The 21,951-nt window shown below is 40.9% G+C and overlaps 1 protein-coding gene across 1 annotated transcript in view; it reads right to left on the bottom strand.

Moving 5' to 3' along the window:
* Window positions 1-21,951, bottom strand: part of rin2a (Ras and Rab interactor 2a) — a 33,962-nt gene that overhangs the window by 104 nt on the left and 11,907 nt on the right. The window contains exons 6-12 of the mRNA XM_044045813.1: window positions 20,663-20,735; window positions 18,938-19,029; window positions 12,637-14,274; window positions 4,335-4,643; window positions 4,117-4,248; window positions 3,436-3,599; window positions 1-3,102 (exon numbers count right to left, since the gene is read on the bottom strand). The exon at window positions 1-3,102 is cut by the window's left edge and continues 104 nt beyond it. Of these exons, the coding sequence (XP_043901748.1) occupies window positions 2,704-3,102; window positions 3,436-3,599; window positions 4,117-4,248; window positions 4,335-4,643; window positions 12,637-14,274; window positions 18,938-19,029; window positions 20,663-20,735 (2,807 nt within the window). The 3' untranslated portion in view covers window positions 1-2,703. The remainder of the gene's footprint in view (window positions 3,103-3,435; window positions 3,600-4,116; window positions 4,249-4,334; window positions 4,644-12,636; window positions 14,275-18,937; window positions 19,030-20,662; window positions 20,736-21,951) is intronic.

The raw sequence follows: 21,951 nt of genomic DNA, 5'->3' as shown, positions 1-21,951 counted from the left end.
ACCATAAAGAATATTAAAGTCATTGAAAATCCATCTGTGAAAAATCCCCGCACAGATACATATAAATACTCTGCTTCATAAAAAAAAAGAAAAAAGAAAAGATTATGAGTCAATTCACTCGGCCCAGAGACAAACACGATGACCTCCACTGTACACGTTCCTCAGCCACATCACGGCCCTCTCGACTGACACGTTTACAAAGTTTCAAGTATTGTTTCCTGACTGTATCACGCACACTTCCAGTAGCTCTCTGTCTCGCACACCTCGCACACCACGTCAGCCTCTGCACTTTCCTGCTCACCACAACACAAACCAACATCTGTCAGCAGTACAAGGACCTCCATCTCCAGCTGTTCCTCAATCATCATCATCATCATCATCACCCTTTCAACACGCATTATGATACAGTATCTTTAATATCACCAGGATAATCACTAAATACATGTGTTACAGTTATAAACACCGGCAGATGTGCCTGTTTCAAACAGTGTGTCAGATTCAGGAGAAACTACTTTCATTGGGCAGAAATTGAAGATAAAATGATTCTAATTAATGTTTGTGCAATTGTGTGAATTCCCAGAATGAGCCTTTTATATTTATCTCCTGATCTCAACACACTTGGAAGGGTGAGGTGAGGGATATTCAGCTGCAACATGCAACGTGACTAATAAATATGACTACATTTTACACACTAAAAAAAACTAACTCTGAAAATGTCAATCCTAAAACTACAGAGGGGAAAACAAGAGTGTGATGTCACACGTCATTTGTCCTCGACACAGAAATAAACTACAACTAAAAATAGTTATAGAAAATGTGGCTGTGACTCAAACATCAACTCAATTTGTGCAAAAGCGTTCATTGTTGTGGTACTGGTGTTTGGCCAGGAGGTGGCGCAGATTTTCACATTTAGTGAAAAAAACAAACAACACATTTTGATTAATACTCTAATGGCGTATTTCCGCCGGCTACTATGCTATGATTGGTCACACTGACGTCCCACACACAAATCAAGCCGAACAGCGCCGAACTGTAGATCACTTAAAACTACTTAACAATCCTAAAAACGTGGCTTAACCTCCAACAACTACAGGAGTCTGGTGTAAAGTCACTAGACGCCGCACTTTCACGCAGCCGTGCAGTGATGACTCCGCCCACGTTAAGTAGGTACTATTTTTATGTAGTGGAGATGCAACCTGATCGTGCCGAGGCCAGTCGAGCCGGTGGAAATACGCCAAAAGAGTAACTCGAGGACTCAAAAGTGAACTATGCAGATCTTAACTGCCAAAGAATTTCTCATCAACGCTCTTCATTTTCCACAACTCTTCAAAGCAAAGACGATAAACACAGACTGAGAGCAGCCGAGGCAGATTCTTGTCCACAGATTATCTTTGTGTTCATCTAAATAAACCCGGGTTATTATCTCAGATGAACGATGCTGATGTTTTCTTATCAAACATCTGAGGAGGGCGGCGTGCTGTGGGATTTGCGGCCTTAGGGTTAGAATTAGGAAAACTCTACACATTAGGTGCAATTATTCATTATTTCTTTGTTTATATGGAGCAAACACAGCATTTTAATTATTAAAAAACTAACTAATGGTTTGCTCAATTCCACTCTCCCTATATTTACCCATCATCTGATCTGTTTGTTTACGTCATGATGTTTGTTTTTCAAGTGAGATGAAAACAACCTTTTTCTTTTCTTCATGTATTTCAAACCAATGCCCCTGAACAATGCCCCCGTAGTTAATACTACTGTGAATTTATATTTATTAAGTGCAGGCAGAGCAGGAGATGCTGCCTATTCCGTAACATGTAACATGTAACATGTAAATAACGAGTTACCATCATTTTCTCACATGTACCACTTGTGACACTTTTTTTCTATTTGTTTTCCAATTGTACACAAAAAAATGTTCCTACGTTGACCGTAGTTTTGAACACATCCAGGGTGATTTCACTCACTTCCTGTCTCTCCCACAACGTTACTCCTCTCTCCTACGGCGTATATTACAATTACATAAACATAGTCGATACTGGCAACACGGGTAAAATAGATAATGATGAGATACATAATGCATAATGTGGAATTCTACAGCAAAGTAGAAACATCAATCACATGACATACTTATTGGGAAGGTTGTTAAATCACCTCAGCCTTTAAGAGTTTTCATTCAAATCTAAATCATGAAGATCAGCTTGCTATATATACAACGTTCCACTGGGTGGTGCCAGAACCCATTTAAAACAAACATGTAAAAAATAACAGTTAAAAACCAGAAACAACAACATACAGTTTACCAGCAACTGTAACAAGTAAATAATGGTTATACGGATCACCTAAATACACTATAATTTATAGAAGAGATGAATCAAAGATTAGTTTTGTATGGCTCTGAGATCTGGCAATATCTGTAAGTGAAGCACCAGCATGAATGCAGGACACGACGTCCAACAACTTTTAAGAGCTGCTGTCAGCAAAGTGCTGCTCTGACGCCGTGAAAACAAAACACTTCATCCTCTCTCATTTCCTTCCCTCCTCTCTTCTTTTCCTGTTTCACCATGTCTGTCAGGAAGGACTGGACCGACACAGATGTGCCATCCAGAAAGGAGAAGTTGGACTTGGCAGAGACTGGCACGGCACACTGTTTTGACAACATGTTGTTTGTTATGGAGGACGAGTGAGAGACAAAGACTCTGTTCAAACCTCAAGCTCGCTGCCTGACACGCTGAGACCAAGGCTGAAGCTCGGCCTATCCTGAGAGCAGCCGGACTCGTTCAAGTTAGCCTGGGGGTCAGAGGTCACACCGAGGTCGGGTAGAGCATTGTTGGGAGCCAAACGGCGGAAGACGAAGTGGAAAGGCGGAGGCTGCGGGCGGCTGAGGAGCTCGGCTTTGATCTTCTGAGGGTGGGTGTCCGGTGCCAGCTGCTGACTGCTGCCCTCCATCAGCAGGAACAGGCCGTACTTCTCAGCGTCCGACACTTTGAACTTGTGGGCGCACAGCTGGCACACCTCCTCCACTGTGGCATAAGGTCGCACCTGCACGGTCTTAGCCGTGCAGCCGCTGTCCAGCTCCTGCAGTGCCACCCGCAGGTAGTTCTGAGAGGAAGAAGCCAGAAGAAACTACATCACATTCTTTCTAACCTCCTGTTCCCCTTCACACAGTGTGATTCATTAAAAGCATATTCATCATGACCTTTAGTCATAAATAAATGAAAGTAAGGTGAGAACTATACACATTACACACAGTTAACGCAACTGATTCTCAGTGCATTTAGAAAAGATTGCAGCTTGAAAGAAGGATTCAATGTTTTCCTTTGAGCTAAAATAGACATTATATGGTATATTCCTAATACTTTTCTTATAAAGTATTTAAGATATCTCCAGTAGGAACAACATTAAGCAGGGCCAGGGAGCCAAAAGTTCACCTACCTGAAAGTCATCGATGGATGGTGCAGAGCGCTGGGCTGTGCGGCGTCGGTGCCACTGGTGGAGTGTGTCTCTGGTTTCAGAGCTCAGCACCCTGGCTGCCTGCTCCTCCTGGAAGTTTCTGATCAGGGACATGGCTCCATAGGCGCTGGTGAGGTAGTAACCACCTGAGGACGGACACACAGAGGTTGAGAGTTCATGTCGACAGAGGCTATGACTCGCTGCATGAGCACTGGGGAGAGAAGTGATTTTAGCCATGTCACTGAACAAACAGCTTCAGTCTATGATTTAAGACTTTTACATATCATTATTATTATTGTTTTTATTATTTATTTAATTATTATCCTGCAGGACACTGGAGTCTGGAAGTTTGTGCTGCTTTTTAAATCACTGATTCTCCCACACTGAATATTTTGTGTCTCTAATCTAAATGAAAGGAGACTCACCTAACAACCTTTGTGTCCCTGTATCTAAAAGCTTTCTCTGTGGACTCTGTTGTGTGGGAGACTGAGCTGAGATTTTACAACGCAGCACAAATCTCAGTAGAAAATGTTGTTTAAAGTCGTAAACGTCGACTCAAGTCAGCTTCGACTACGTGTCACTACCTACAACCACAGAACAACAAACTGAACTGTCCCTTTAAGACAGAAGATTGTGTAGACGTCGTGTTAGTGGTGGAGATACCTTCTCCATGAAGCTGTGAAGGGTCCAGTAGCTCCATCATGTAGAGTATCTCACTGTCCAGCTGGGGCATATCACACTGGGCCAACACGTAGGTAAACATGGGCAGGAAGTCATCAGCACCATAGAGACGACCTGAGACACAGACACAGTCTTCATCACATGATACAGTTCTTCCTCATGACAAGCTCAGTGCTTCAGTGCGTGTAATTCTGCTCTACCTGAATTGTCCTCCATGATGGTGTAGATGAGTTTGCAGACTCTCAGCAGCACTGCGACCTTCTTCTCTGGGGAGTATAACTTACACATGTTGTGGAACTTGTTTCTGATCTTCTCTAAGGATATTGGATCAGGGGGCAGAGTGTCAGCCACACCCATTTCCTGTGGATGCCGAGCCTTGGCCAGAGCCAGATTCTCTTTCAGCTCCTGCCACTCTCCGCTGCGCACCTGGAACTCGTGCAGGGCCACATTCACCACCTGCTTCAGGGGCTTCAACACACACTTGTGCATGGCCTTTTCCAGGACTTGGTCTGAGGAGGAGGAGGAAGTTTTTGATTAGGGTGAAGTTGTGATACAACAACTTTAATCAGCATTATAGATAATGTTGAAATGTTTGACAGGCATTTAAATGCAGGTGTGTGTACATGTATTTATGACTTTATTCATGTTTTTGATTCACTACAACAGGTTGTCAAGATTTTAACCACTTAATAAAAAATAAAACATCCATACTTCAGCCTTCACCCTAACCCCGAGTGGTTTCAGAGGGGTTGATGTTTGAGAGACATTTAAAGACTTGAAAAACATGTAACATCAACAACATCAACTGGGATGAATACAAAACTGTAATTACTCAGTGTTTACCCTACATTTCATTCAGTGGCAGTTCCCTGGGATGGACAAGTAAAATAAAGACACAAGAAAACAAGAAAAAGAAAAACACAAAAAAACATAAAACTGCAGTAAATAAAATAAAAATAAATAGTTACTCAGTTTTTCTAGGTACCTAAAAAAAACAAGGTGCCTTACAGTGTAGGGCACTGTTGCATGGAGTGCGTTATATTATAATTTAATATAATTGTATCATACATGTGTACAAGTCTGTAAAAAAATAAAAAAGACAAACTTCAATCATCTACAATGCAATTTAATTTAGAACCATTTCAATCATTTAAAGCAAAAATACTATATATTCAAAATATTCGAATATATTTGAATATTCTAAATTCCAGCGCATGTGACCCAGTGAACGTAATGCAGGTTTCACTGCATGTTGAGCAGGTTAAGAGATATATTCAAACTCCCTGGTAAATATCATCACTTCTGCAAACACACATTAATTCCACAAACTAAGGGACTGCACAAATGATAACGAGGAGTCTAGTTTTTTTTAACAGAGTTTTATCCGCAGCGTTTCGTTCTTCTGTTTGAGATTGTTTGGTCTGTTCGCTCTGTCAAGTTAAAAATAAAAGCAACAGTTGTGGTGGACGTTATGAGCTCATATCATCAATATGCCGTATTAATTCCTTTTTTATATATGTACTCTATTGCCTCGTGTGAGCTTTTCTGTCTTTTATCCATTATTCTGTACAGCACTTTGGTCCACTGTGTTTGTTTTTAAGTGCTTTACAAATAAAGTTGGATTGAATCATTTCAAAATATAAGTGGTTGTTTTAATATGCAACAATAAAAAACATTTATGATGCAAAATGAATCTATTCATTTAAAAATAAAAACATATAGAAATGACTCGTTACAACTTGATATTGTCTGGAGGACCACATGTGGCCCCCGGGCCGCCACTTTGAGACCCCTGGCCTAAATGATTGCTGCCGCTGCTACCTTGTGATAACAGATAACCACAAATTAGCGAGGAGTAGAAAAATGTGTTTTTATAAACGCAATAATTGATAAAACATCTACTTTGTATCTTATTAATATGTCAAGTGAATAATCTTATAAATAATAAATAATTATGTCCATCCCTATTACCAGTCCTCATGGACAGAAAAATAAATCCAGAATAACTTCCCTTTCTGTGTAACGTCAACTCTATTTTCAGCTCTTTCTCTTTCTGGAGAACAGCAAGGTTCAAAGTTTCATTCCTTATCAGTGTTGTTATGCACATGGTGAGACACAATGATATCAGTCCACACCTACAACAGCTACAAGCTTCCCGGAGACAGTCAAGGTCACTTGCGTTGACACGTGACGTGAGCACTCGTCACAGTGGACGACGTAAAGCTGGAGCAGAGTGAAGTGTGGTCTGTGTCCACACATCAGCACATGCAGTCTGACTAACACCACCATGATATCACTGCAGAGACAGGGTGAGTGCAGAGAGGGAGGCCAAACCACAGCACTGCTGAATAAGGACCATGTGTGTTGCTGACTTTTTCTTTAGATTGAGAAGTCAGCAGTTTTTTGGGTTGAGCACATCTGCACAGACACATATTTACTTTCCACCCCAGTTGGATGACAGCCAGTAAGTTACAGTAAAACCTGATTTGAATCCACCTCTAATGGCCCGACTCTGAAAACCACACCCTCATCACTGTCACTGGTCTAAACAGGTGAGGATGAGGTGAAACCAGTGCCAGTCTCTCACGAACAGCATTCTCACTTCCTCATTCTGCCCCTGCATACTTAGAGCTGCAAGTAAGCAAAGCACCCAGCATGTTATTCCAGTGCCGGCGTGATTCGTGCACTTCTGTTTGCTTGGATAGGTTTCAAGGTGTTTTGTTTTTTTTGCACTGATTGCGAGTGAAGAATGAGGTGGATTTAGTGTTGTCCTAGTTTTATTATTTACTTGCCAACATCCTGAAACTCTTTATGACTTGGACAAATAAACTACTGATGATACATTTTGTGCTGTGATTCTTGGCAGAAGACAAACACACCACAGATACCGGGTACAAGGAAACACCAAATGTCTCTGTACGTTGCTGCCTGGAACCTCTTCAAGTCGTGTAATTAGATCAATAAGTTTGTGTCTATGCAAAGTGGCACTTTGTTAGGGTGTGATGAAAGAATACAAACATCTAATCAAGAATCTGGACTTGATTAGTACATTATCTATCTATACACATGTGCACATACAACACAAAACGCCTCTGCTATTTAATTTAATTTAATTTAATTTAATTTAATTTAATTTAATTTAATTTAATTTAATTTAATTTAATTTAATTTAAAAAGAAAAAAATGAACATGGTTGTATTTACATGAAACGTATCCATATTTACTTAATACAATATATAATGTAAGTGTTTTGTTATGTTGTCTTTTCTTCTCATTCTTTTTCTGCTTTCTCTTACAACGTCACTGGATAATGTTTGAGTGGGCATTTGTTGGATGTCAAGTGACATCCAACAAATGATTATTGACAACAAGGGATTATTATTACACCCTTTGGACTTATGACAGCACAGAAGCACGACATCAAGAGTGGCTCCGTCCCTGCAGGAAACCAGTGCAGTGAGTCAGAGAATCTCTGTGATCTGTGTGAGCGCTTTAGTATGTGCTGTGAAAAATGTCCACAGCATTTAACCCTAACCCTCTTTTTAGGAACTGTGTCTTGTCATGCTTCAAAAAGTTTATACACACACACATGCAGCATTTTTACCAAGGACATAATGGATCCCCAGCCCCTTAAACCTAACCATACAACATGTCTTCACCTTAAAATGAAATGAGGACTTCATGTTTGAGGACAAGTTCACATACAGTGGCTCCCCACAACATGCCAGAAAAGGTACTAATGAACAACAACACACACAACTCTTTCACCTCCTCCTACGTGCTATAAATATCAAAGGTCAATATATCATATTTCCTCCTGCTCTCTTTTTACAGCCTTTCCGCTGAGTCACTGATCAGTCACTGATCAGTCAGAGGGGAGCAGGCGTTCAACTGCAACTGTTTAACCTGTAAAAAGACAAATCTGCAGTTTATCTCGGGTCATCGTGCGTCTGTCTGTGCTCATCAGATCAGAGGAGCAGGACACAACACACAGTGTGACTGCCACTGGATTTGGGAATACTCACCCACAGTTAGCCCTGTTCCCCTCCCCCTTCGCCTCTGTGCTCACCCTGCACTTAACTTTTCAGGGCATGAGCAGCGATCAGGTGACGCACTCAGGAAACTATGAGACGTGGCTAAAGATTTAATCCAACTAATAATAATTAGTTGTTTAGAAGAGATTATTATGGTCATTCAGACCTTTTACTATTCAGTTCAGCTGCCATGTGTGGTGTTGTGTGCACTGCAGCCACATTCAACACAGCTTTTCTGTTGGGGGATGGCGTCTGTCCTGCCCCCACTGCCTAAAAAAACACTGACTTGGCTTGGTATTTTCCAACCTGTGGGTGAAACTCAACAACCAGCTATTTATCATTTTAAGTGATCATGCTACTGCAGGTTTAAGGTAACAAACCCTCTGATACATTATTATCTGTGTATCTCTGCCGTCACTGGGCTGCTGACATTTACAGCTATGGGAATGGTGAGGGTTTTTATTATTATCTCTGCGAGTATTTAATTTGTAGTTTTCCAACAGTTGCAGACACAAAAGAGAAAATACACTGGACTTTAATGCAAATCTATGTTGTTGTTGTTGTTGTTGTTGTTGTTTCTGCTGATGTAAGAATGTAAGCAAAGTCAGTTCATGTGTGGACTGACAGCGACACACACACACACACAGGACTGTGTCCTTGTAACATAAATAGACTGGTGTAATGAGGTGGGGTGTGTCTGGATGTCCTCTCTCAGATACACACTTACTTGCTTGCTTCCTGCTTCAGTGAAATACACATTTGAATTGACTGTGTACGTTAGAAGCATTCTGATTCTCCGCCTCCTGTTCTCTACATCACAATTGTTGTTTTGGAAACTGTATTTTAGGGATTACCTACAGTTTTCTAGTCTAGTGGGTATACTTTATCTTATTTAAATGAGATGAAAAGAACAATACTTCTGATTTTGTTACTTTCTTGTAAGCTTTATTGGACTATGGTGGGTGACCTAGTTTTTTTAGGAATGCCCTTAACCCTTTTTGTGTGTTTTTTTAATGAATAAATAAATTCCTGTTGTGCATAGGGATGTCAAAAAAAAAAAACGCTGTGGTTATCTAGCGTACGCATCTCCTTGTAATCACTGTTGTGTGTGTGTGTGTGTTGAGCCGCTTCTCTCTCTCTCTCTCCCCGCAAGTAGATGAGACGTGACAGTGGAATGGGTTAATGTTAATGTTCAATGTTTCACTGTTCAATGTTAAAATCTTTATATTCAACAATAAATAGCCTAATATATAAATCAGTGTTTTACTGCCTTTTAGAATTGCAGCTGAATTGCATGTCTACCAAAGCTCAGTATTATGATAATGTAAACAAACTCATGTTGACAATAATTTGTTGACAAAAAAAGAAATGGCAATTACACAACACTCACAGCTACACAGGATACACAACAACGTAGTTTGCTTTTTATATTTGCCCATTGTTACATTAAATACCAAAAATATTTTCAAACAAGGAGAGCAGAGAGGGAAAAAAACAAATAAGGGGGCTTGCCTCAGATCCCCACACCCTGATTGGACAGCTGGTATGAAAGAAGTGGAGTAAGACAGAGATTGCATGACTTGGCAGGCAGCCCCTTTAAAACCATCTGGGCTGGCCAGACTCTGAGCTGAGGAGAAGACACTCTGTGAAAGTACCACAACAAAATATTGTGCAACACTTCGAGAACTAAACTCGTAGCAGTGCCCAGTGTGTAATGTCAGTGATGTATTTGATTTACAAGGCAACAAATATAAAGGAGATGTTCATAGTCACAGCCTCACGCCACAAGAATATAACCAAAACCTGGTTAAAAAAGTACAGCTGTAAACAACGTGAGAGCACATACGTCTACCAACCTGTGACAGAAACCCACGTATGACACGCAGGCTCTCATTCAGCAGGGATTTTAGCAACTTCACAAAAGGCTCAGCAGAAATCTACGTCTGCTTAAGTAATTACAGTCTTCAGAATGTGTTTGCCTCGTTACCTCACTGTTAAATCAGTCTGGAAACTTAAGTTTCTTTGTACATCACAGACTTTTCCACACCAAAGTCCACGGAGTAAATCAATGACGTTTACTCGTCGGCACTCTTGAGCTAATTAGGTGCATTCAATTCAAGATTAAAAAAAAAATACTTTTTCAACCTGTGCATTACTGCACTTTACCGGTTCATACCAAAAACCAGTATTTATGATATGAATTTTTCATTATTGCAAGACATAGACACTGGCATAGTCACTAAAAGTCACAAAATACTCTTTTGTGGCCACAAAATACTCATTTGTGGCCACAAAATATTAATTAATGCGCACAAAATACTAATACTTAGTGGGTTTATCATTCCCATCAACAACTTGAACAGCTTGAAACTGTGACACTAAAGTAAAGTTAGAAAGATATAAGAAAGCCAGTCTGGAGTTCACTAAGGCACACACTGGCACACAGCAGAACCCAAACACACTGTTACTACACTCAAAAATCATCTCAAAAGAAAACAAACCAAGAAAGAAACCATCTTGGCTCTTTAGAGAGGGCCACAACCTCACCTTCATGGAAATACCAGGAAAAAAAACAACACACGATCCAGAGGAAGCAATAAAATATGCAATCTGCACTGTTGGCATGACACTGTCAATAACATCACCTCTCATCGTGTGCACAGCATCAGAGCCAAAGCCAGCAACAGAACCAGACCGACTGTAAGTGACCCAAACTTCAGTTTCCTGTTAGTTGTAAAATGCAGGATAAAGAGGCGGACACGTTCTTAAATCAGCATTAATGCTCTTATAAAGTAACTCAAATGTGTTTTTCCCTCTGACTCACTCATACCGCCACATTTCAAAAATTCTGAACTATAATTGTTTTAAATAAATAAAAAACTATGTGATGAGCTTTTCGCTCTGTTTAATTACGGCTCTGAACTGGGCCAGTAGGAACAGGTTCGTCGAACAGCCCTCTTCCTCCCGAGATAAAAACGTCTTTGTGCTCTCTGTTTACATGTCGCTGTCCAAGGTCGAACGCTGCCACTGAATCTTGGCCTAAATGATTCACAGCTCTCTTCCGGCAGGTGTGTGTTTTTCACTGTGTCTAGTTTCCTCCTTTCATGTACTTGTAATGCTTTTATGTAAGGATACGATAAAAGAGGGAAATTATAAAGGACCACATAAGTAAAATGCAAATATTACTAATGGATAATAAATCATTAACAGTGTATTTCAACAGGTTAGAATGATTTGACCGAGTGTTCACCTGTCCCATACAATTTTGTCCAAATAACTGACAAATAACTCATGAAGTAAAGCTGTCCTGCATTTGAGTTCTTATGGTTTGATATGGGCCTAAACAAAACATTAACCCTAACCTTAACCATAACCAGTTCATGCCTAACATTAAACTAACCACAATTCAAAACTTAGCCATAAATTGAACCAGTTCCTCAGAACTGAAACCAGGTTTTAGCCTCCATGATGACTACTGGTCCTGACAAGGTCAGTGTTCATGCCAGAAAAGGTCCTAAAGACAAATACAACACACACACACACACACACATCTGGGTGCAGATTGAGCTGAGCAGAGTTGGGCTTTAAAGGGTTACAAACTATATTTCTCAGTAGTGGCGATAACTTTATAAATATTTCTAAATAAATGAAAGCTCATTATCCAGGTGTCAGGGCAGAGAATGTTTTCTTTTTACAACGCTGATGATTTCTCTAGATTCAAGGATTCAAAGAACCTGTGAGGTCCACAGCATAGGATTATAAAAAGATGTTTGATATTTTTTATTTAATAAGGGATAATTCAAGTTTCTGCATTAACCTCCATTGTGAAATGTCTTAATCTTATCAACAAATGATAAAAGATTGTAGTAATTCTAATTGTAGGGTTTTACAAACTGTGTTGTCTGATTTGAAACTAAATACGGGGAATAAACCTGGACCTTCAAGCTGGCTACTTATCCTCACTGACTGGTTACATTGTGTCCAAATGAAAAGCCCTATAATTTACTACAGTCAGCCTGATAGCCACGGCTCCACCAGGATGTGCACGCGGCCAGTTGCAAACACGTGAGGACAAGTTTGACAAAGTTGAAACAGCAGAAATGTTGAAGTGAAACCTCTGTTTCTGCAGTTATCCTGCTTCTTTTTTTTTTACACTGCGTTTCTGCAAAATTAAGGTTCCTATATAGATCACGTCACCCATTCACACTTCAGGAAAATAATCAGTTGGTTGTTTTCAAGTACAAGCAGAAATGACTCCCACCACACTTTCCTGTCGAGTTGAGGACAAGTTCATGATTCTTGAAGGGTGGATAGGCATGTTGTCTACGGTGGGGTTTACCAGACATGCAATTACCAGACTTAAAGTGATGTTTGAAGTGCATAAGCAAATCCTTAGATAAACAACTGACATGACAAGGCTGAAGATATAGACGTTAGAACGAGAATAAAAGAGTTTTCTGGTACTCACCGATCTGATTTTCAGGAATAAGGCTCTCAAGTGGCGGCTCCATCTCGGAGCTTTGTCTCAGGTAGCTCTTCATCTGAGTAATAAACTGCCGCAGAGTTTGCAGCAGCTCAAGTCCAGAGGCGTAACCCTGCCAGGCCTGAGCGCCAGCGCCCTCACCCATGTAGCTCAGGTAGTCCTGAACCAGGCAGCCGAAGTACGTGCCTTTATCCCTGGACAACTCCACGACCCTGCGGATCGCCCTCTTCTCAGGTGTCAGCAGTGAATTGAAAACGCCGCTCATCTTACGCAGTTTCCCTCGCAGGGCCTTCTGGAGAACCAAGGCACTGGCACTCGGGCTACGACTGATGCGACGTCCCGGCGGTACCATAGTCAGGTCATGATCTTGGTCCTGGTCACTCTCGAGGCCGACACCATAGTCCGGATCCTCATCGTCCTCGTCGTCCTCGTCGTCATCGTCATCTTCCTCCATGCTGCCATAGGGCAGGTGGTGGGACGGAGGGAGAGAGAGGGGGAGGTGGGTGTTGAAATCAGCCTCAGTGGGGAGGTTTGGGTCGTGCAGAGGAGGAAGGAAGAAAGCAGAGTTTTGAGAGAAATCCAGGGAGTCTGAGGAATCTGTGGAGAGGCTCATGTCGCTCAGTCTCTGGTTGTTGCCGCTGCACTCCACGCCCGTTTCCTCTTCTCCTTGTTGCATCTCTGCTTGCTTGTTTATTGTCATCATTGAGCCTTGTGGAGGACTGCTGGAGTACTGAGCAGAAGTTCTACTAGCATTATTACGTTGCGATAGTTTGGCTCTAATGAGGGCCTTCTCAATAGTTTGCTCCTCCAGTGCAAGGTGGCACTGGGCATCCTCCTGACTGGACGATGGCGAGACCTTGGCTCGACGTGGAGAAGAGGAGAGAGATGGCAGAGAGATTGGCAGCGAGGGCCGGGAGATGGAGATTGGGGAGCTGATGTTGAGTCTCTTGGGAGGGGAGGACGAGGGGCTGATGCTTAGTGAAGAGCCCAGACGAGAAAGGAGGCTGCTGCCCCTCTCCCTCTCCCTCTCCTCAGCCTTCTCCTTAGCAATGTTGATCCAGGAAATCTTCTCCGGCATGTTGTGCTGTCGGACAGGAGGGGCTGAGCGTCGTGTCTTAAAGCGGGGTGGGGGTGGCCGAGGTGGCGGTGACGGAGACACATGCACCTTCTGAGAATCGTTGTTTTGACTTGTGTCTTTGGACAACTCTGCGTTTCTGACACCGTTCTGCACTTTGCTTTGACCCGACAGGTTTGTATCACTATGTTCCGAGCTGCAGGACTGAGGACAGCTGCTACAGAGGTGGTGCAGAGCTACCTTGTCGTTGGTTTCTACGTTGTTGTCACTAGGCGTCTCCCTCAGGCCCTGCTCGGCTGTGGGAGTGGTGCTTAGATCACCGACTGGTTGGTGGACCTTTGTAAAGAGGGGGTTTATGAAGCACAGGGCTCCGTTGGACTGGCAACACTCAAGCTCAGATGGAGTGCGAGTTTGAAGCCATGGACACCCTACTGCCGTTGCCAAGGAGACTGGTTTCTGAGCAGGGGTGGGTGGTCTGTTGGGAGCAGCTGTCCCTGATGACGAGACCGAGCCCTTCTTCTTATCGCACAACTGAGTGCCCCAGAAGCCTGTGGGAGACAGTGAGAGAAATATTGTATCTCTATTGTAATGACATTCAACACATGAGAACCAAATCTGAAGAGCAAGTAAATGTGTGTGTTTGCGGGAGGTAACGGCGCACAATCATCAGGAGTGACTGCACTGGACCAGCCGGCTCTCACTGTCAAGATGGCCGCCAGTATAGGGAAACAAAGTAAAGCAGATTTTAGCTTCCAAAGAAAAACAACAACAAGACTTTCTCAATCCTGGTCCTGGGGAGCCACTTCCCTGCATGTTTTAGAAGTTTCCTTACTCCAACACACCCGATTCAAATAAACGGTTCATTATCAAGCTTTTCCACTGCTTGTTGATGAGCTGGATATGGGTCTGTGTGTGTCTGTGGGACCAGGGTTTAGAAACCCTGATCTACATCATTTTAAGTTGATCTAAAGAATAAGTTTGCCAATTTATCTTGCTTTTACACAGCCTTTTCCAACTGAACACTGAAGTTTGTAAACACACACCGCACTCTCCCACACCAAAGACCTCACACTTTTAAATCTAGCCACAAGGTTGTTTTTTTTACATCACAGTGTTTTACATTTTTACGTTTAAATTAGAAATCAGGTCAGCTGATTGTTGACTAGCTGTGAACAGAAATGTGTTATTTGTAATCATAGGCCAATTAATAAATAACAATAGTGATCATTTTAAAAATGCCTAACATATTTATCACCCTGCCTCAATTGTAAATATTGTTTTACAAGCTTTAAAAAAAACATGCCTACTGTATCACTCATGAGGAGCAAGCTCTAATAAAGGTCTCAACTGTCTCTATGGTTCATACAAGCCTGCTCTTTCAGTACCGCCCCATCCTGATCAGTATGACATACTAACATATGTTAATAATAGATGGATTTGAAGTTGGAAGATATTATAAATGTCCTTTTACTGAGAGGACAACAGGAACGCAGAGGCGGTCAGTGTGTTCAGTTCCACTGCCAAAGACACACAAATCCTGCAATAATACCCACTTCAAAAGACTTCCAAAAAGTGCTGAGTGCAAAGGTATTGCTAACTCCGAGGCTGAGTGTGTCTCAACGTGTCAGCAGCAAACACAGGAGGAGAAAATACAACTAAACAACTTGAACGCAACCATTTGTTGACCATTTTGAGCCTGAAGCTTTTACCAGACGGAGCAACAAGACCCACAAACACATGTGGAAACAACAGTAGTGCCAGACACAGATCAGCTCCAGAGCACAAAAGAGAGGACACCAGTACTCACTGTGATTGTTAAGTTCACTGACACACAGGCAAAGTGTTGATCTGCTCCTCTGTGCCGTGACTGCACGCGCTGGAACTTGACTGGCTTCTCTAGCTCACTTGCACTCTGTGTCTGTGTCATGACTCACTCCTGTTAATGTGTATGGGCGGGCTGTTAACACAGTGCCACCACCTCTTTTGCTCCTCCTCCTCCTCCTCCTCCTCCTCCTCGTCCTCCTCAGCTGAAACTGCCTGACCCTTTTCTCAGTTGTTACCGCTCTTAAAGACAAGGACACAAGTTTTTCCTAGTTCAAATTCCTTCTACTCTTGTTAACTTTGTGTTTCATCCCTTCTTCTTCTTCTGACTTGAAATTGCTACTGTATACTGTTCTTACACAGTACTGCTTTTCATAAAGATCAAAGGTACAGTGTTGATTAAAAATTCCCAAATCTCTCAGCATGATGTAAATTAAGTGACCCAAGCGAGAACTTCCGGGCTCTGTTTACAACTTTTGCTAATCATGTACCATCAGAGTCACAGCTCCACTGAGCCATCCAGTCCTTCTTTGAAAATAAACATTAGAGAATACAACTGGATCACCTGCTCCCTCCTCGTGGCATGGCTTTATAGAAGCTACTGAAGCACCAGACATGACGCACAGTTCCCCCTTAGATAGATCTCCCTCAGATTTTCCTTCAGTCAACAGGTTCATATTAAATCTGATCAATCGATCCTTATTAACTGGATTTAAGCCCAACCTGTTTGTTTGTTTACAGGTGTACTGGTACATATTTTTGTTGTGTTTCCATAAGGAATAATACCAAAATAATTGGTCACAACCATTCCATTTTCTACCAGAGTAATGGTACGGTGCAGTATGGGTGGAGCTTGACCCACAAGCCAGGTGACTGGGCGACAAAAAAGCTGTTGTTAGCTGCAGTGTCGTGTTGGTACAACGTCGTGCTATACGTCTCTTGCTGACATGGACATGGGGCACAGCACACACCTCGCTTACCGAGTAAAGGTAGCGTTCTCAGTGTAAACGCAAGCCGGACTCAGGGCTTTACACAAACTGAAGTCACAACTGCTAACAAAAATCATCTGAATGTCACATTCCGTTCAAGGCGAGCAATTTATACTATTAATGTATACTATTGTCTGAATACAGAGTAAAGTTCAGTTGTAAATCGGTGGCAATAGAGTAAGAGGGACTGTAGCATTCTGTTTGTTTAGGGAGCAGTTTGACTCTTGCTTCAACATCACTTTCCTTCTAAGAACGTATTTATGTTTATGACAGAAAGTCTGTAGATTTGTTTCTTTTTTTATCTGTTAAGTTGCTAAATATTCACACGGACATGACACGAAATGTAAACATGTACATTATTTCTTTTTCTTTCCCCTGGCTCAGTTAATTCTGTTTCTGTGATTACAGCTATAATGTGTAAAAACGTCCTCTTCTCAGTGTTCGGTGTAACATTACAGTCCCGTCATGTGTACTACAGCGTTTGGAGTCGCGTTGCCGTGTTTACGGGGAAGTTTTTGTAAACGGCAAAGAAAGAGATTGTTTCTGTTTTGTGCCGTTTCCGTCTGGATGTGGCCACAGTCTCTCCCTTTTGTTTATCGCTCTTCTTCAGCTGTGTGAGGGACAGCATGTGCACAGGGGGGAGGGGCTGACTGTGAGCTGACTGCTCAGAGAGAGAGAGGGGGAGAGGGAGGGAGGGAGAGAGAGAGAGAGAGAGAGAGAGACACAGGGAGAGGGAGAGAGAGAGAGAGTTTTATAAATGAGGATAAATAAAATTGAATTTGCAATAAAGACAACGATAACTACCATGTCAATTTAATATCATAAAACTAAACTAATCAATGACAGGACTTGTTAACATGTGTTTCCCCTCCTTTACTCTCTATGTTTGAAGAGTTTCTGTGACATGAAGATGGCGGTCACGTACGTGTTTGAGTTGAGAGCGGAATAAAAGCAGTTGAAAGAGTTATAAATGTCATGTTCACCAATGATTAGCTCAGGGGCTGCATTGTGAGAACATGGCGCGGACAGCTATGAAAGTGATGGGGGAAAAATAACATTCCTTCCTTCAGATCATCTATGAACGCTCTGTAGTCTAACTGATGGGAAAGTGAGCAGCTTATTGCAAAATCTGCAATAAGCATCAGAAAATGTCATTACAGATGCAGAGCTACATACTAAGATACTATTAAGACTTTTCTATGTCAATCTCTTTCTCTCTCTCTCACACACACACACACACACCCCGTAAACTCGCTCCTCAGTCACCTTCACAGACAACAAACCCCCATTATGTGGCCTTACAAAAAAACAGGCCCAGTTTACAAATGAATGAGTGAGTACTGCATGTATGTGTGTAGATCGGCCCAGATCACATTAACGGGAGGACGTCATCAGGTCATTATGTGTCACTGTGAGGCTGGAACTTTGGCACAATAAGTCCAGATAGTTTGGAGCTGAGTCACAGACGCACACAAAGGTCTCGTAGTGGGCAAACATAGAGGTTTACCTCCAACCGCTTGGTTAAGAAGATAAAAATAGAGTATTCAATACAATAGGAAGTATGCATAAGGCAGAATTAAAGGATTTACACAATCAGTGCATGCAGAACAAAATTATGCATAATCAGTGTTCTCAGCCCCCCCGAAGGTCAAGTTAATGTTATTTTCTATACAACAGAAGTAATTTAATGTCACTTTCCTGTAGAACAGGTCTATACTTTGTCCTTGTATGAAGCAAACTAAAGCAAACTATGTTATTTATCTTATTTATACAAACGCATCATACTCTCTACATACAGCCAATATAGCTTTATTGGTTGAGAGCAGTATCAGCTTAATGCCTTGAAGAAGATTAGATTTAATGGCCAAAACAAAACCATTGACAGAACGTTAATCCGTGTGAATTAGCCGTCAACTATTCGATTAATGTTATGAGTGTTATAAGTACTTCCATTTTTTCAGCTTCTTATAAACGTGACTATTTTCTGGTCACTTTGTTCCACATAACAATCATAAAACTAATTATAATTTTAGTTGTGCACATAAGACATGTTTCAACATTATTGATTAACTGAGAAAAAAATGACCAGTTTAATGGATTATGAAAATAATGATGGATTACAACCCTATTCAAGTGAAGCACGGTTCAAAAGCGTGAAATATCTCTCTGTGTGGAGGCTAAGGACTCTCATCTGGGCTTTCGTCCCTCATGGTGAGCCATCAACGACTGGTATGTCGACTAATGTTTTAAGCAGGGCTGACGTGGACTTTACGAGTGTCTTGACCAGAGGGGAAAAAAATCCCTCAGTTTTGACATACCAAGATGTGATGTAAACTGCAACGTTTGTAAACTTTACTTTTGAGTTTTGAGACATCCCCAAAGAAAATACATAATAACAAACCTGATCCAAGTTTAGCAATTTCCTCAAGATCTGCCGACATCCTGGCTGAAGCAATGGCCTCAGGAAGCTTCAGAGTGAAGGGCAACACATCCCTAAGAAAAAGGTTGACAGGAAGAAAAGAATAAATGAGGGTTTACAGGTGGAAAAGGGGGCTTAATATGTAATGTAAGCATAACTACTGTTAAATACAGAGACTCTAGACAGAGAACTTACTTGCCAACTGACCTCACTCAGGCCTTTTCCACCAATCTGAACCTGCTATAGTGCTGGTTCAGATTGGGCTTGAGAAATTAATCTGCTCAAAATCAAAATTGCAATTTGAATCTATACAAAGATTGCAAACTGCTGCAGTGTAATCATTGTAATTGTCTTAATTCTATGACAATTCATGCAGGTTGGAAACAATTAATATCTTGAAGTCCACATTACTGCAATATAAGTTTATATTTTGGTGGTTATGTGCCATTTTGTTTTAAATCTATAACAAGTAAATAGTTAACAGAAAATTATAACTTAAATTAAAATGTGATAGTAATATCTTTTTTTTTTAATAAAATAAAATAAAATAAAATAAAATAAAATAAAATAAAATAAAATAAAATAAAATTAAATTAAATTAAATTAAATTAAATTAAATTAAATTAAATTAAATTAAATTAAATTAAATTAAATTAAAATTAAAAAGATAAAATTACACTCTAATATAGAGTAAGTATCAGGGGTAAGTAGGAAAGTGAGTGGACATGACTGTCAGAACTTTACACATACTTATCTTTACTTATAAAATGCCCAGTAACTGAAATTGTCAATGGTCAAACCTTTTTGAATAGTCTTACTAGTCTTGTTACTACTAATTGACGCAGCCCTGAACATAAACTCTCCTTACTTTTAAAACAGCAGTCAGTGCCAGTGTGGACCTGGTTCTTTGGCAGTCATAAAATGAACTGGTGTGAGATGTGACACCAGGACAGTAACTGGCCCATGAACTACTTCAGTGGAAAAAGAGTAACTGTGAAATGAAAACAAATAACTTCAAAGCTAACCACTTTCTGCATCACCTATTCTAGAGTACACATTTAAATAGCTTGCTGAAGTAAAAAAATGGAACTAGTGGCACTACACGCAATGGAGAATCTATCTAGCAACCTAAAAATGCATCTCTGCTAAAAATGTAATATTTTCCATCCTTGGCACTTCCTTTTTTGCTTTTGATGATGCATTTCCTACATGCTGATGTGTTCTTGGGCTCTTCAACTGAAATTATATTTTTAATGCTTATATGTAATACATTTTGTTTAAGTGGTTGAATGTTACGCTTGATTAACTTCTGACTTCTTACAGAAGCGCAGTGAGCTGGCTCAAATGTGGGTATAAAACGAATTCACTTTATTATTTGTCAAATGAATAAAAATAAAATGTTTAGTTTTTATACAGGTTTTTGAAAGGGTTCTAAACTATTTGTTTTCTCATTTTTTATGACAGGTGGTCTAATAAATGTGTTAGTAAAAAGTGTTTTGTTTTTTTTAAATGCACACATCAAATTGACATCTATTCACAAAAGTCCACAAGGAACATCTCTGCACAATAGGTACACCTCTGCTGTGTTTCCAGTTTGAATGCCTCCGATACTCATACATATGTATGAGTCAGGGTTGTGTCGCATACACTGGTCAAAAGATCAGAGATAATATGCTTGGTTTGCGGTAACTGTGATGACGAACTCACCTGCTGATGCAGCAAAAAGCCACCAGACGAAAAAGGTCCGCAAAGCTCAAGCCTGATCCCTCCAGAGAGAAAGCTGCAGGAGGAGAGAGCAGAGACACACATCAGTAACTCACCCGTGTGGTTCAAAGAGGCGTAAAACCCTCTTTGAACCCTCGTGCCTCTGTAACCAAGTCAATCTCTAACTCCTGCATGATATTACTGACTTTTCTTCATCATTCATTTATTACATGGGACATCCAGTGAAGGCTGAGTGTCACTTTGTGCCTCTTTATTTTCCCTGCTGAGATATTATAACAGCCTGTCTAGGAGGCAGCAGCGTCTGGGGTCAAATCTTTTCTAAAGAAATCAGCTTTAAAGGCATTCTTACCGCTTCTTCTGACAGTACTTTCAAGTTCTTACCGTCACACTCACACCAACTCTCTCTGTTTTTGTTGGACTTCAGCTGCTACACTATGCATCACACCACAGCAAGAGTACTATTTAATATAATACCATATCACTTATGCAGTTGTGTAGGAAAGTAATTTCGAGGTTGGTCTGATGTCTGAATATACTGTACAGGCATCTGATCAGAGGGTTCAGGAGATAAACAGTAAAAAAGGAAGAGAACATCATATTTAATGCTTGCTTTCTATTAAGTGTTCATATAACCTGAGTGTTTTCCCATTGTAAGGAGATCTGCACTTGAGTTAGTGTCTCTGTTTAGGACAGATAACTGCTGTGAGCACTGACCACCTTCTGCTTAAGGCTGACAGACAGCTGAAGAGCAGATGACACAGACTCTTCACACCCAGAGTGAGAAGCAGCGCTGAGCCTCAGACAAAGCACATACCTTTACTATGTGAGCTTTCGGAAATTCCCATCTGGTGCTGACACAGATGATTGTGCGAACACGGGTACAATAGGAGAAGAAAGCACACGCTGTGTCTTTTTCTCTTTTGGATAGGTTTGGTAAAAGCAGCAGGGAAATCCCACTTTTTTTTAAAACTATTTAAACTAGATAAACCAACTGTTAAAACACATGCTCAAATGTGTTTGATCTGCATTCACCTTTACTCAGGTGCAGTGACGTGCAGTGAGGGTCATGACTGGGGAGGCCCCGATTCCTCTGGAGTCGGACGCACAAAAATATGAACCCAAAACAGAAGCTCATATTTCAATTTTGACTTGAATTGAAACATTTAGTTGTTTTAAAAGCTTTGAATTAGGTTTCAATCAATTCCATACTGTTCAACAATACGACAGCAAGAAAAACAAAAGAATATTTATTAATAAATGGTCAAACAGAT

The sequence above is a fragment of the Solea senegalensis genome, linkage group LG15, assembly GCF_019176455.1.
Source record: "Solea senegalensis isolate Sse05_10M linkage group LG15, IFAPA_SoseM_1, whole genome shotgun sequence".
NCBI classification, from domain to species: domain Eukaryota; kingdom Metazoa; phylum Chordata; class Actinopteri; order Pleuronectiformes; family Soleidae; genus Solea; species Solea senegalensis.
This window is presented reverse-complemented; position numbering and strand designations above follow the sequence as displayed.